This window comes from Entelurus aequoreus, linkage group LG24 (genome assembly GCF_033978785.1).
Source record: "Entelurus aequoreus isolate RoL-2023_Sb linkage group LG24, RoL_Eaeq_v1.1, whole genome shotgun sequence".
NCBI lineage: Eukaryota > Metazoa > Chordata > Actinopteri > Syngnathiformes > Syngnathidae > Entelurus > Entelurus aequoreus.
This window is the reverse complement of record NC_084754.1, coordinates 9,991,619-10,008,175: the sequence shown is the minus strand read 5'-3', so window position 1 is coordinate 10,008,175 and position 16,557 is coordinate 9,991,619. Positions and strand designations below refer to the sequence as shown.

At 38.8% G+C, this 16,557-nt stretch overlaps 1 protein-coding gene across 4 annotated transcripts in view; it reads left to right on the top strand.

Moving 5' to 3' along the window:
* The window catches only part of fgd4a (FYVE, RhoGEF and PH domain containing 4a), a 132,207-nt gene that overhangs the window by 61,547 nt on the left and 54,103 nt on the right, over nucleotides 1–16,557 (top strand). For all 4 annotated transcript variants that reach the window (XM_062036207.1, XM_062036208.1, XM_062036206.1 and 1 more), the window contains exon 2: nucleotides 8,386–8,469. In XM_062036207.1, the coding sequence (XP_061892191.1) occupies nucleotides 8,386–8,469 (84 nt within the window). The remainder of the gene's footprint in view (nucleotides 1–8,385; nucleotides 8,470–16,557) is intronic.

Below are 16,557 nucleotides of genomic sequence, written 5' to 3'. Positions count from 1 at the left end.
ATCTCCACGACAATACATCGGCGAAATGCTTTAGCTACGAGCTAACGTGATAGCATCTTGCTTTAACTGCATATAGAAACAAAAGAAATAAACCCCTGACTGGAAGTATAGATAGAAAATCAACAATACTATTAAACCGTGGACATGTAAATACACGGTTAATGCTTTCCAGGCTGGCGAAGGTTAACAATGCTGTGCTAACGACGCCATTGAAGCTAACTTAGCAACCGTACTGCACAGAGCTATGCTAAAAACATTAGCTCTCCACCTACGCCAGCCAGCCCTCATTTGCTCATCAACACCCGTGCTCACCTGCGTTCCAGCGATCGGCAGAAGGACGAAGGACTTCACCCGATGCGTTTGGCGGCCCGGAGACGTAGGAAGTCAAGGTGAAGTCGGCGGCTAGCGCGGCTAGCGCGGCTAGCGCGGCTAGCGCTCCAACAAAGTCCTCCTGGTTGTGTTGCTGTAGTCCGCTGCTAATACACTGATCCCACCTACAACTGTCTTCTTTGCAGCCTTCATTGTTCATTAAAAAAATTGCAAAAGATGTCCAGAATACTGTGGAATTATGAAATGAAAACAGAGCTTTTTGTATAGGATTCTACGGGGTACCATAACTTCCGTTACTCGGACTTCGTCACGCGCATACGTCATCATACCGCGATGTTTCAGCCGGATATTTCCCGGGAATTTAAAAATATCACTTTATAAGTTAACCCGGCCGTATTGGCATGTGTTGCAATGTTAAGATTTCATCATTGATATATAAACTATCAGACTGCGTGGTCGGTAGTAGTGGCTTTCAGTAGGCCTTTAAAGTTATCTTCATTGAAAAGTACAGTGCTTTTCCTTCAAAAATAAGGACATTTCAATGTGACCCCAAACTTTTGAACGGTAGTGTATGTTTCAAAGAAACTTTGACCAATAAAAAGTACGAGAGGAGAACAATTTGAAAGTAGAAGTCCAAGTTGTCACTATGAAGCATAACACTTTAATTTATTAGTTAAGCATCTATAAAGGTACTAAAAGTAGGTACAGTATGTTTCAATCCACTATCCATCCCTTTAGGATTGGTATCAATCAGACATGTCCACAACCTGATCATAGGTTTGTATCAGGGGCTGATATTTGCCTTTTTAACTCGTCGGCGATCTGCTGCTAAGCAGTCGAGCCCAGCCCAACTTTACCACAGCTGTGTCCCAGTGTTTACATGGCTTAAGATAGTACTCAATTGAAAGATATCTTCAAAAGGGATTCACACTGAGTGAGACACAACTACATTTCCGCATTCCTACACGCAGGATTGTATGCATACCAGGAGGGTGCGTCTTTTGCCACAGTACCGGCTTGATTTGAGACACGTAGTCTATCCCACAATGCAATGCCGCTTCTAAAATACTAATCCTCACCACCGTGGCAAAAAATAAGATAGGTTTCTTTCAAGTATCGTTATTACTGGAGGACGACAGGAAAAGGAATGGCAAAGCATGCTATACACACACACCGAGCAGGATGATACAACAAGCTAATCACTAAAGGCTTCAATGTAAAGTAGGAGTGATCGATACTTAGGTCGGTACTATCGATACCTAATATATTATCAGTATATAAACGATACTAAAGTGATTATATAACGTGATATTTTTTAATTTTTACTGAAAAATGTTTTTTGGGTCGTTTTTGTTATTGTTTACAAACTCAAAGAGAAAGTGTCTGGAGACAGGAAGGCTTTGAGGGTGAAACCCAAATATTTTTAAATGGGAGCCAATAGTAGATTTTGCTTTTGTTTAGTTAATGTGCTCTAGCCACTTTATTTAGTTTAAAACACTATATGTAGCATTCAATACCACACATCTAACACAATATCTGATTTACCAATACCAGCAAATTCAAACTTAAATAAAATCAACTTTATAAAAATGTGTCTTTGTGTTTACTCGAGCTATTCACAATAAAACATTTTCAGTTCCATAATCTATTTTTAAAGTATCGGATCGAGACTCGAAATTACCTCAGACTTGAGGCAAAAAAAATCTGATCAGCATCGGAGGCCAAAAATGTTGATCAGGACATCTCTAGTATTATTATTGGTAGCCTACTGGCCAAATTTAGAAGAATAGATAGAGTAGAAAAAGTATGACGCCTCCGATTCAAAAGCCCATAGAATTATTCTCTTTAAAGTTGCGTTACATGCCAACCCACTGAACCACAGTAGCTAGCTAGCTAACATGGTTGGTAGAACATTCAATAGATCGCCCAGCGCCGTAAACATCATCACGGGAGGTTACTAAACGTGCAAGGCAAGACAAAAGTAATACGGCCAAGTACAATTTGTGCCATGCAAGAGTCTTAGGGGCATCAGCATTGGACATGTAAATAATACAATTTGATCAAACATTTGCTGTTGCATCGCGGTAAAGTGTATTCAGATTTTTTTACAGTCAGCTAGTGCTAAGAAAAGGAGAGCCATGACAAGTCATTCAATCCTCTACTGTAATGGCACCTCAACCAACCTAGATTGTCCTCCTTGGAAGTCACAGTAACTTTGTGTCTCTGTGCACCACCAACAATTCGAAGAGCAAGAGGCTCCTTAGCACCGCCTCCAGCTTTATTCATGAACAGAAGCTGAAATGTTCATCTTGGCTCGGTTTTTAGAGCGGCCATGCCAGCAACTTGAGGGTTCCTTGTTCGATCCCCAGCTTCCGCCTTTCTAGTCACGTCCGTGGTATCCTTGAACAAGACATTTCACCCTTGCTCCTGATGGGTCATGGTTAGGGCCTTGTATGGCACCTCCCACCATCAGTGGGTGGATGTGGAAATAGTGTCAAAGTGCTTTGAGTACCTTCAAGGTAGAAAAGCACTATACAAGAATAACCTATTTACCATTTGCCATATCTTTCTGAAAAACAATCAGCCCCGTCCCATGTTCAATCAATCAATCAATCAATGTTTACCTATATAGCCCTAAATCACAAGTGTCTCAAAGGGCTGCACAAGCCACAACGACATCCTCAGCTCAGATCCCACATCAGGGCAAGAAAAAACTCAACCTAATGGGATGACCACCCCCCCCCCCCCCCCCCCCCCTCTCCCCGGTCGACCGGTGCAATGGACGTCGAGTGGATCAAGCATAATACTGTGAGAGTACAGTCCATAGTGGATCTAATGTTGAAGGGACTAAAGTTATGTTAAAATTGTGAGTGCTTTAAAAAGGCTTGTACTATGTTTAATTGTACCTTTTGTAAGCGCATATGCTATTTATCTGTAAAAATAATTATTTCACTTATGGCCAACATTGGCGCTATATACTAGTGCCCATCCATCCATCCATTTTCCAACACTTGTCTCTTTGTAACTCAAAAAATTTGAATATCGTTTAAAAGTCCATTCATTTCAGCAATTCAACTTTAAATGTGAAGCTAATAAGTGCTATAAACTCATTGCATACAAACTGAAATATGACAAGCTTTTATTTGTCATAATTTTGATGATCATGGTTTACAGTTTTTGGAAAGCGAAGATTTTCAGAAATTTTCAATTTGAGGTTTTCATAAGCTGCAAGCCATAATCATCAAAGTAAGTCTTAAGTATCTTGAGTTGCATGTTATGAGCTAATGTCATATATTAGTTTCACTTTGTAAATCTAATTCCTGGTATGAACAAACCTTTGCAAAATATTCAATTGTGTTGAGTTTCACCTGTAAAATTCCAGTTGAATGCAAACATCAGAAGCAGTATCGTATAAGATGAGTCATGACGTGTGCCATTTAATTTCTTCCTTCAGGAGAGCAGAATATTTTTTTTAAACATAATGTGATTTTTTTTTCCGTACAGTGTGAACCTTGGTTTACAAATTTGTAACTGTACAAACTTTTTGATTTGGGAACTACAGACCGAATAAAAATAGGCTTTGTGTATGAACCTTGTCTCGGAGTACGAACGTCGCATCCACCCTATGTGTACCTTGCAACGCATACATTTTGTGCTCGGCAGCACATCCATTGTGGCCGAATGGTCGCGCTCTGGTACGCATTCAGTCAATAGCTACTGTGCTACTTTGGGCTTTTAGCCTTTTTATGACATTTTTCCAGTTTTGCTAGCTCAAAATGAGTCCAAAGAAAGCAATGGACAAGCAATGTGTGGTTTGAAACAGTCAGAAAGCATCCACAGCGTTGTTGACACTCCTTCCTCTCCTTTCCTCCCCCGTCCTCTTCCCAAGAACATTTAACCGACAATGTAAAGTGTATTTAATTTTTTATTCTGAATCGTTGTAGTGACCTAGCTGGTAAAGTTAAAATGTTTTGTGATTTCAAACTGTAAGTGCACCACAGGGCTAGTGATAGTGAGTGTGTGTGTCGGCAGGTCGGCTCCGAATGAGGACAGTTTAGCAAGTTGTTGTTGTTTTGGCTTTGTTTATAAAAAGAAAGTTGATCCATCACCCCCTTGTTATGTTTGTTTGATATACAGTATTGTATAACTCTTTATATTGTGTTTAAGTGTACAGACTTCCTAAATAATGGACCTTTGTCTAGGCTGGAACCCATTATTCATGTTTTCATTGTTACTTATGGAGAAAGTTGCTTCAATATAACTAACCAAATAAGATCGTAAATCGAGGTTCCACTGTATGAAGCAAAAATACATCTATAAAAATATTTTACTTACTTTCATGTCAAATTCCTTGTGATTTACACACTTGGCCAATTAAACCGATTCTAATTCTGATAACAAAAAAGTATCTGATTGGTATCAGACAAAAAAGTGGCATTGAGCCATCACGGACTAAAAGTGGAGAGGACATATGGTGATAATGTATATCTTCGTGGAAATTGGAAACCTATCACAGTGCAGTCTGTTGCTGAGTTGTCAGACAACATGACCTGATGACTGTTCAGTCAAGATGCTGCTTCATCACTCATTTTGACTGGTGTTCAATGTCACTGTCAACTTTACTGCAACATCATCGTAAATGTATCGTCGCAGAGTCACAGTCATCTGGAGAAGAGCGTGCGCGCAGGGATATACAACTAATTTGTAGTGCTGTGTTATTGCATGCACGCTGTTGCAGGTCAACAACTGTTTTTGATCCTGCAGCATCAAAATTTCATTTTTGACTTTGTTGCATGTGAGAATGTTGCTTTTTAATTGTCTTTGAGTAGGCGGACATGTCTTTGGGGGGGTTAATACTCCTGTGAGCTCATCACTATTATTAATGCTATTTTCTCTTTAATCTTTTATGTGCATATTCAAGAGCTGTGTTCGCTGTCTCAGTAGACAATGCCCTACATATCCCAGACGCATTAATTACTTCCCATATCTCTAAGGGTTGTGTTGCTTTTCATTCCTCAACAAAACACTTGTGATTGGAATACAACAGTAGTACCTCAACTTAAAAGCTTAATTGGTTCTATGACGGAGCTCTCAACTCAAAAACACTTGGATCTTATATTGTATCTTATTAAATGACTTTTTATTCCTTGTGGTAAATGATGACTACAGTGTGTTGCCTAGTTTATGAGACAAAATGCAAGTGAAAGCCACTGTGACAGTGACACTATAATTGTGTTATATTAATGGCTGTGATGCTAATGGAGTGGTGAGTAATAATAACAGTAATTAGTTTTTTTGTTTCATGCTTTTAATTACTGTTATGGACATTAGCATTGTTATTATTATTGACACTGTTGTTGATATTATTCTTTTTTGTTTTTTTTTAGTGTTCTGTTTGTCTTCTCAACTGCTTTGTGGATTGTTATTTGGAGTCTTGCAGGGCTGCGATCGGTTTGGAGTTGGTATTGTTCCATTGCAAAGATGATCAAGCTTTGGTATGTGTGCCACTAGTGCAGGGGTCGGCAACCTTTACCACTCAAAGAGCCATTTTGGCAAGTTTCACAAATTAAAGAAAGTAATTGCAGCCACAAAATAAATTTTAAAATTTAAAATGAAAAACACCGCATACAAAGCTTAAATGCTTTGTGCTATGTTAACCAGGGGTCTCCGACACACGCACCGGCACGCACTTTAATGTGGAAATTTGATGTTAGTGCACTGTTAGTGCAGCCCGCGAGTTTTGAATGAATGGCGCTTGATAGCGTCATACTTGCCAGCCCTCTCATTTTTCCCGGGAGACTCCCGAATATCAGAACGTGATGACACTGCATTTGGCGCCCTCTACAGTCTGCCCTAACAGTGTACCTGCTCGACCACACGTAGAATGCAATTTCAGCTTGCTCATGTAAGTGACAGCAAGGCGTACTACCTCAGCAGCCACACATCTTACACTGACGGTACCAATACCCAGAATCCCATGCAGCCCTAACTCTTCCGCTCAACCAACGCACGGAGAGGGGGGGGGGGGGGGGGGGTTGATGTGTGGGGGGATTTGGTGGTAGCGGGGGTGTATAATGTAGACCGGAAGAGTTAGGGCTGGGTAATGGTTGTGTTGTGTTTATGTTGTGTTACGGTGGGATGTTCTCCAGAAATTTGTTTTTCATTCTTTTTTGGTGTGGGTTCACAGTGTAGCGCATATTTGTAACGTAACAATGTTAAAGTTGTTTGATACGGCTACCGTCAGTGTAAGCTGTGTGGCTGATGAGTAAGTATGCTTTGCTGTCTCCTGTGTATGCAAGTAATAACAACATGCAACATGTGGCTGGACTGGCACGCTGTATGTAAATGCTATAGAGGACAATTACTGCAGTGCAATTAGGGCACGCACTTTATTTAGTAATTAGAGTGTAAATAGGATTATTTTTTCCCTGGGAGTAATCTATGAGAGACACTGAGATCCATAAGTCTCCTGGGAAAATCGGGGGGGTTTGCATGTATGTAGCTGAGCCGCATCAGAGTGGTCAAGGAGCCGCATGCGGCTCCGGAGCCGCGGGTTGCCGACCACTGCACTAGTGGTACGCAGGCTCTATCTAGTGATACACCAAAGAAGTCTGTGACTATGTACTGTATATAGAGCATCACTCACTACATTTCCATGCACTAAATTAGTCTGATTTCTCGAATAGTTTTTTGTATTTTTACACCAACAATTGAAGTCCCGTTGGTCATACTCCAGTGCTTCCTGTGCACTGGGGGTGGAGGGCTTATTTCCTATAAATGTATTGCTTTTCCGGTTGACCTATGGCGTCAAACCAGGCATCTCCAGCTCCTTGCTAGTCAACAGCCTCGCTCTGCTGTACATGATGTACGCTGTAATATTGGCACAGATTAATAATATCCCGTCTCTAATGGCTATGCTGATGGTAAATAGCAGACAGCATCAAGAAATGATCTTAGATTGCGCTATGAACATGATGCTACTACCAACAATGAACTGGAGCGGATGCAGGTCCAAAGCAAAGAAAGACCGGCAGAAGAGAGTTGTTTCAAAGGTTTTTTTAGACGGAGAATCATGGAAACAATCTTTTCGAATGTGTCAGTTTATTCATAAGGCTTTGTGGTTTAATGGAAGGAGTTGTAAATTCGAAGGAAAAGACCATTCGTGCCACAAATACAGAGTTATTGTGGTTTGTCTTCAATATACATGTGTAATTCTCTTTCATCTCATTCGTATTTCGTTTGGGAGTCCGAATTAAGCCGTCATTGTCCATTTCCTTAGCTGGCTTTTTAAATAAATCTCAGTTTCTTTCTTTCTCCCATTAATGCACTTTAAAATGTTCCGTTCTTTGAATTTGTAAAGTAAATAAACAGTCTTCTCTTCCTTTCCAGTTGTTGCTTATGTTTTTAATAAATGGTATCTGCTTCCGGGTTATATTCCGCGCGTTGATACTGGGGTATGTGGGATACGAAGGGTCCTCTGGAGAGATCTGGTTTTCAGTCGCGTAATCCAGGTGTGTTAGTCCTACTTTTCAAAAACCGAACACGATCATTATCTCACGTTTTTAACTTTATTAAACAACAGAACATGAACTTATTGACCTGTGTGTCTTGTTTAATTGTGTGCAGTAGTAAACACTTGTGCGTCTTATAAAATGCATGGGCGATTAAAAAACAATAACATCCATGATGTTTCCTGGCCTTTATGTAAGTGTGTGCTGACTTTTAAAGATAGTATACACATCATTGTACATTTGCTACATCACTATATTGATGAAATGTGCAAGTGTTTTGTTCATGAGGTGTGATAAGGAGCAGAGGTAGCATGTTGTCTATACATCATAATCTATTCATAAGCAAATGCAAACTTTCCAAATCTACAATATAAAATAGATAAATGGATGTATTGGAAACAATGAAATTCCAGCAGAAAGTGTGTTCATCTACAGTGGATATAAAATATCCTGAGTGCATGGTACGCTGCTACAATATGTCTTTGAAACTGAAAACCATGCATGACATCTTGTAATAGAGCCGTCCTGTCTTATGTGCTTGCAGAGGGCAAAGATACCGCTGTGTGTTTCCAGTCCCAGTGTGCAGACGAAAACGCTTGTGTGCCTGTGAAAATCGAGCAATGCAGAGGTAAGCAGCATCACACACTCTCAGCCAACCTCTCTTATTGTGTGACTCTTAATACAACATGTTTGACTTTATTAACGTTGTTTTCATACAGCCTTCTTTCTTGCCGTCTTCGCCTCATCTGGCATCACAGCGTTTTTGTCTCCGCCTCCCCCCGCCCTCATTTTACTCTCCATTTCTCCTTTGCTTTTTCATTAATTATGTCCTCCCCCTCATGTTAATGGTGCTGCAGTATCTCCTGACAATGCTTGTTGTACGTCTAAACTCGTATTGGTTCCTGGATTAGAAGAGGCAGGGTTAATCTCAATGTCTGAGTAGTTGAACAAAAAGGGCTCATCCCGGCCCATGCTGGGTGGTAATGGTGATGTGTCAACCTTTCCGTACCTCACTCTCTGTCACACACGCCCACACACACACACACACACACACAGAGAGAGAGAGAGAGACGCACATAGTTGACGATGACACAATGGAAGCCTTACATGAAGCTAGATGGGACACACACACACACACACACACACGCATGCACATTTACACACACTAATCCCATCAGGACATGTAGGGCATCTGAGAATGATAGATATCAGGTTAAGTGAATGCCTCCCATTGATTGATGTTTTAGCCGAGTGAAAACAGAGCAGAGCCCCATGAAGTGGTACCTTGGCTCAAGTTTAGTTGAGAAGAGTTTTAGGGGTGGGCGATATGGCCTAAAATATATATCACGGTATATATTGCAGCCTCCTGCTATAACGATATACTGTATATTAGGGCTGGGTGATGTATCGAGTTTGTAAGATATATCAATATATTTTTAAACAAGATATGAATTTAGAAAATATCGATATAATTTATTTCACGTTAAAATGACCTACACCGCTTATTTATTCCCTGATTCTCCCCCGCTTCCCACTCCCTCTCAACACTGCATGGGTTACTAAACCCCTCCCCTTCCTCCTTCCAAGACGTGCTTGCACGTATAAGAACTTCCATGATTGGTTGGTTGTTTGCTATGATGAGTCACGATTGGTTGAGATTAGGGCAAAACATTAGTGACAGGCCAATCAGAGGCAAGATAGGGCGAGTCATCGAACCAGGAAAGGAAATCACAACAGACATCCCAAATGACGACGAAAGAGTTGCAGAAGTAAAGAGGGAATATTCAAGCGGGCATTTAGATTTTTTTTCTTCTTTAGATTTTTCTTTTAGCGATGTAGACGACGTCCAGGAAAACCACAATGCGTCTAAAAGTTAAAGTTTAAGTGCCAATGATTGTCTCACACACCTAGGTGCGGTGAAATTATCCTCTGCATTTGACCCATCCCCACAGGGGAGCAGTGAGCAGCAGCGGTGGCAGCGCCCGGGAATCATTTGGTGATTTAACCCCCAATTCCAACCCTTGATGCTGAGTGCCAAGCAGGGAGGTAATGGGTCCCATTTTTATAGTCTTTGGTATGACTCGGCCGGGGTTTGAACTCACGACCTACCGATCTCAGGGCGGACACTCTAACCACAAGGCCACTGAGCAGGTTCTACTTGGCCACATTTGGACAAATGTATGCGTCTGGATAAAACATTCATTTTAATTGTTTACCATGTAATCCCAAATCAAAACTGTTCTCGAGTTGCCAAGCCGGGCATATTTCGCATGAGAAATGCTGCCAAAAATGTCTGCCGAAGATCATAGCCATCAACATATTATACGTATACATTCACCGGAAAATATATCGAGATATATATCGAATATCAAGTTTAAGTAAAAATATATAGCGAGATATACTTTTTTGTCCATATTGCCTTGCCCTACTGTATATGATGATATATTATTTGGTATGTAAATTAAAATTTTACAATTTCAAAACAGGTTCCAAAGACTCCTAATTTGGCTGCTGACGTATGTGGTAACATGTTGTGTAATTTTCAGTTGTAATATTTTTGTCAGGCTTGTCCCTGACAGTATAGTTATGTTTTGGTTTTTCCTCTGTCATTTCCTGTCAGCGCTCTTATTTTGGTTATTTCCTGATTGTTTCCCTGAGTGCTGCTTCCCGGCTGATTGGCAACTGGGCACACCTGGTGTCAATCAGCCAGCTGCTATTTAAACCTGCCTTCCCCTCCAGTCAGTGCTGGATTATTGTCATTTCTACTTGTCGATGTCAGTGTAGCTGGATGCGGTAGCGGTAAGCTATATTCTGTAGCTGTTTGTAGCTTGCTGTCTTTTTGTTCCTCGTCTTCCAGTTCCTGTTTACCTGGCATCCTGTTTCCTGTTCCTAGTTCCTGGTTTGTGTTTTTTCTTTATATTTTTGGACATTAAATAATGTTTTCCCGCTCAATGCCTATCGTCATCTCTGCATCTTGGGGTTCGTCACCACCAAAATGTGACAATTTTCTCAAAACTATTATTAATCTACATGCAATTTTACTCTTATTACCTGATTACTTTCTGTTGTAACATAGTTGTATCTACACTTCTGCTCAAATGTTATAAATACTTATTCTTCTGTTGTTTGGATATTTTAAATTATTTTTAGACGATACTACACATTTGGGTATCACATCCAATACCAAGTAGTTGTAGGGGCAGCATGGGTCATACCAAAGCTTTTTGATCACACTTATAATCAGACAAAAACACAGTATCGTGGTATAACAATATAAATTAAATATTTAGATTATCTCCGACTATTTGTTCTAATTTAAACCCTTTGGTTTTTGCCCTTAAAGCCCTTCTGTGTCCAGGGACTTATTTATTTTTGATTTTCTTCACAAACTCAGGAAATATTGATCTAACCACTGAAGTATTGACATATACTGATACTATACTTGGTATTGTTACTCTTGATATTTCTATCAATTTGCCTTGTTTACATTCAAGAGCTCTTGCTTGCGGTTAGCATATCCTCCTACGGTGTGTCGTGTAGCATTATAAGTTATTCCTCGTCCTCAAGTGATGAGGCTAGGAAGAAACATTGTTTATTTGCTGCCATTGAGGCGAGAATTACTGATTTAGAAGTGATTTTGTCCTGTGGAGGGACGTTAGCCGCTAGCTAGGACGCTACAGTAAATTGAGGACTAGAATGTGTCATCAACATGCATTATTACGATTAACAATGTCAGTAACAGATAGTAGTTGAGAATTAATCTCAGCGATGAATAAAGTATCTGTCTATCTACATGTATCTAGTATGAAAAGCTCTATGCTAAGCCACCTATATATGATTTATATTGTCCACATCGCACATTATTTGCTCACTAAAACTGGTAAAAGTTACAGCTCAATTCTTGTAGTTCCTCATCCTCAGAAACAACTTTCAGAATGACTCACTGTAAATAATCACAATTTTGGAAATGAGCCTTTCTGAATTTTGTAAAATCCAATGTGGTCTTGTCGTATCTGTGCTTTTGTTTCTATTGTTATTAGTGCTGTTGAATGATAATTTTTTAAATCATGAAGCACACTTTTGAATTTTGATTCATTATGATTAATCGCAGTACTTGCTTACATCATTTGAATTAACTTTAAAAAAGGCCCACGTTTTGACACAAATACTCTTCCATCGCCAGGATGTCATACACAAACGTTTTCAAAATGTTTTACTTCAATGTACGTAATTTATTTGCTCAAAAAATGGTAAGTCCCGTCTGAGTTTATTTTGAAGTCATATTTACCGGTGAGCACACCAGTCAATGTCATCACTCATCTTTGCACAGACGTATGCATTTACCTGGTCACTGACTGTATAGCAACGTGTGCCGCCTTTCAGGTAACCATCCGCGATTTAGCAGCATGTGCATTTTATATATATATATATATATATATATATATATATATATATATATATATATATATATATATATATATATATATATATATATATATATATATATATATATATATATATATATATATATATAAATATATATATATACAGTATATATGTGTATATATATATATATATATATACAGTATATATGTGTATATATATATATATATTTGTATATATATATATATATATATATATATATATATATATATATATATATATATATATATATATATATATATATATATATATACTGTATATAGATACAGTATATATACACTACCGTTCAAAAGTTTGGGGTCACATTGAAATGTCCTTATTTTTGAAGGAAAAGCACTGTACTTTTCAATGAAAATAACTTTAAACTAGTCTTAACTTTAAAGAAATACACTCTATACATTGCCAGTGTTGGGTTAGTTACTGAAAACCAGTAACTAGTTACAATTACTAGTTACTTTATTTCAAAAGTAACTCAGTTCCGGTGGAAAAGAAGAGGCGTGCTTTCCCCCACCCACAGAAAGCACGCCTCTTCTTTTCCACCGGAGCGCTCCAATAAAACACACTCAGATCTTCAGTTTCTAGCCGATACTACATAAAAATAACGTAAAATAACGCAGTAACGCATCATGCAGTAACGGTAACGGAGTTATAATAAATAATGATAAATGGGTTATACTTGTATAGCGCTTTTCTACCTTCAAGATACTCAAAGCGCTTTGACAGTATTTCCACATTTACCCATTCACACACTGATGGCGGGAGCTGCCATGCAAGGCGCTAACCAGCACCCATCAGAGGCAAAGGGTGAAGTGTCTTGCCCAAGGACACAACGGACGTGACTAGGAAGGTAGAAGGTGGGAATTGAACCCCAGTAACCAGCAACACTCCGATTGCTGGCACAGCCACTCTACCAACTTCGCCACGCCGTCCCTAAGTTACTGTATATAAAAAAATAACGTGTTAGATTACTAGTTACCGCCGAAACTAACGGCGTTACAGTAACGCGTTACTTAGTAACGCGTTAGTCCCAACACTGTACATTGCTAATGTGGTAAATGACTATTCTAGCTGCAAATGTCTGGTTTTTGGTGCAATATCTACATAGGTGTATAGAGGCCCATTTCCAGCAACTATCACTCCAGTGTTCTAATGGTACAATGTGTTTGCTCATTAATTGGCTCAGAAGGCTAATTGATGATTAGAAAACCCTTGTGCAATCATGTTCACACATCTGAAAACAGTATAGCTCGTTACAGAAGCTACAAAACTGACCTTTGAGCAGATTGAGTTTCTGGAGCATCACATTTGTGGGGTCAATTAAACGCTCAAAATGGCCAGAAAAAGAGAACTTTCATCTGAAACTCGACAGTCTATTCTTGTTCTTAGAAATGAAGGCTATTCCACAAAATTGTTTGGGTGACCCCAAACTTTTGAATGGTAGTATAGATATATATAGATACAGTGTATATAGATATATATAAATGTACACATATATGCTAGTCCATCCATCCATCCATCCATCCAGTCTCTACCGCTTGTCTCTCTCGGGGTCACAGGGGTGCTGGAGCCTATCCCAGCTACACAAGAGCGGAAGGCGGGGTACACCCTGGACAAGTCGCCACAGATAGACATGTAATGAAATAATATATGTAACAGAAACTCATGAAGACTTGTTGAATGTTTTTTTGCACAATATGCATGATGAACAATTCAGATCAAGCCATTGTGTAACATAATTGCAGAGATATGAGCATTTAATGTACATGTGTCATCGACCCTATTTGGCTTGCTATACGATATGCTTAAGTAGTTTCCATAATCTAAATTTACTTTTACAAATTTTGGTTGCACTATTAATTGAAATCAGTGTTAAATAATGCATTTGTTTAAAAGAAGGTATTCAGTGATTGGAGAAGCATAATAATATTGAGCCTTCTTTTTATTTTTATTTTTATTTTTATTTTTTTATTTTATTTTATTTTTTTTTTGCTCCATGCTTTTTTAACCTGTAAAGCACTTTGGTTCAATCTAAAAAGTTGTTGAAAATGTGCTATATAAATAAAGTTGACTTGACTTGACTTGACTTGACTTGAAAGTCAACTTGCATGTGTTCAGAATGCAATGTACATACAGACATATCTTCTGGTTGCCTTTGTTTAAAAAAATATATTTTGTCTCAATAATTAAGATGTATGTGTTTTGATTACATATAAATGTCTATTTATGTAGATTACAAAACCTTAATTCACCTAATGTGATGTATATTTGTCAGTATAACATAAATGAAACAAATGAGATTTATGTAATTATATTAAATAACTCAATGTGTTTTAAAGCTTTTTTTCCCCACAATTCATGAAATGTATGTAGTCATTATTAATAAATATATATTTAAAAAAAAAAAAAACTCAGTTTTTAACTGATCATTAAAATGATTTTCCAAAACAACATTTTTATGCTGATTCTAGGGAAATGTATTGTATAAACTTTATAACTATGCTAATTTGAATAAAATAGAATAGATTCAAATACAGTAGGACCTCAACTTATGAGCTTAGTTGGTTATGTAATGGAGCTCTTAACTTAAAACATTTGTATCTCAAATCAACGTCTCCCTTTGAAATGAATTGCTTAGCACCCCCCAAAACAGCACGCATGTATCATGTAACATGCCTTTTAAAAAGAAAAACGAACTTTAAATAGTGTATAAAACATTAGTTGTATGAAGTACTGTAATAATAATGTACAGCATTTACCTCTGAGTGGACTTGTACAGTATTTCCTTACAGCTGCTTCTCCATAAAACACACCATCAGCAGCTTTTCCATAGTTTCATGGATATATGTCCACCATATGACTGGCGCTAGACTCATTCTGCTTCAGTTTGGTGCAGACTAACAGTGATACGCTCAAAGTCCTTTGTCAAGTTGGCAACACTCTCAGTCATGTTTCTGAGGATTTTTTTCAATAAATATGACCCACTTTTTCTTCTCAGCACTGTCCTTCACAATCACGTTCTTCCTTCCCATGGTTGGAAAAACAAATGTACGTATGTCCATCTCGAGCTAAAAGCTATTGCTAGCGGTGGATCTTATGGGGTTCACTGTGTTATTTGCTACTCCAACTAACGGCAGTGATACTTGTAACTCTAATTTTTGCGTGCAAGTTAGAGCAAAACTATTAGCTATGAGACAGCTCTGAAGTTGGGGCCACTCTTAAATTGAGGCACCACTGTACTTAATATTAAACTGCCATGAACCATTTTTTATAGAATCAGGGTATCCGTGGGGTCTTAGAAAGTCTTAAATCCAATAATTTGAATTTAAGGCCTTAAAGGCCTACTGAAACCCACTACTACCAACCACGCAGTCTGATAGTTTATATATCAATGATAAAATCTTAACATTGCAACACATGCCAATGCGGCCGGGTTAACTTATAAAGTGCAATTTTAAATTTCCTGCTAAACTTCCGGTTGAAAACGTCTATGCATGATGACGTATGCGCGTGACATCAATCGTTGAACCGGAAGTATTGGTACACCATTGAATCCAATACAAAAAGCTCTGTTTTCATCTCAAAATTCCACAGCATTCTGGACATCTGTGTTGGTGAATCTTTTGCAATTTGTTTAATGAACAATGAAGACTGCAAAGAAGAAAGTTGTAGGTGGGATCTGTATATTAGCGGCGGACTACAGCAACACAACCAGGAGGACTTTGAGATGGATAGCAGACGCGCTAGCCGCCGACCTCACCTTGACTTCCTCCGTCTCCGGGCCGCCGACCGCATCTATGATCGTCGACCGCTGGAACGCAGATGAGCACGGGTGTTGATGCGCAGATGAGGGCTGGCGTAGGTGGATAGCTAATGTTTTTAGCATAGCTCTGTGAGGTCCCGTTGCTAAGTTAGCTTCAATGGCGTCGTTAGCAACAGCATTGTTAAGCTTCGCCAGCCTGGAAAGCATTAACCGTGTAGTTACATGTCCATGGTTTAATAGTATTGTTGATTTTCTGTCTATCCTTCCAGTCAGGGGTTTATTTATTTTGTTTCTATCTGCATTTAAGCCCGATGGGCTATCACGTTAGCTCCGTAGCTAAAGAGTTTCGCCGATGTATTGTCGTGGAGATAAAAGTCACTGTGAATGTCCATTTCGCGTTCTCGACTCTCATTTTCAAGAGGATATAGTATCCGAGGTGGTTTAAAATACAAATCCGTGATCCACAATAGAAAAAGGAGAAAGTGTGGAATCCAATGAACCCTTGTACCTAAG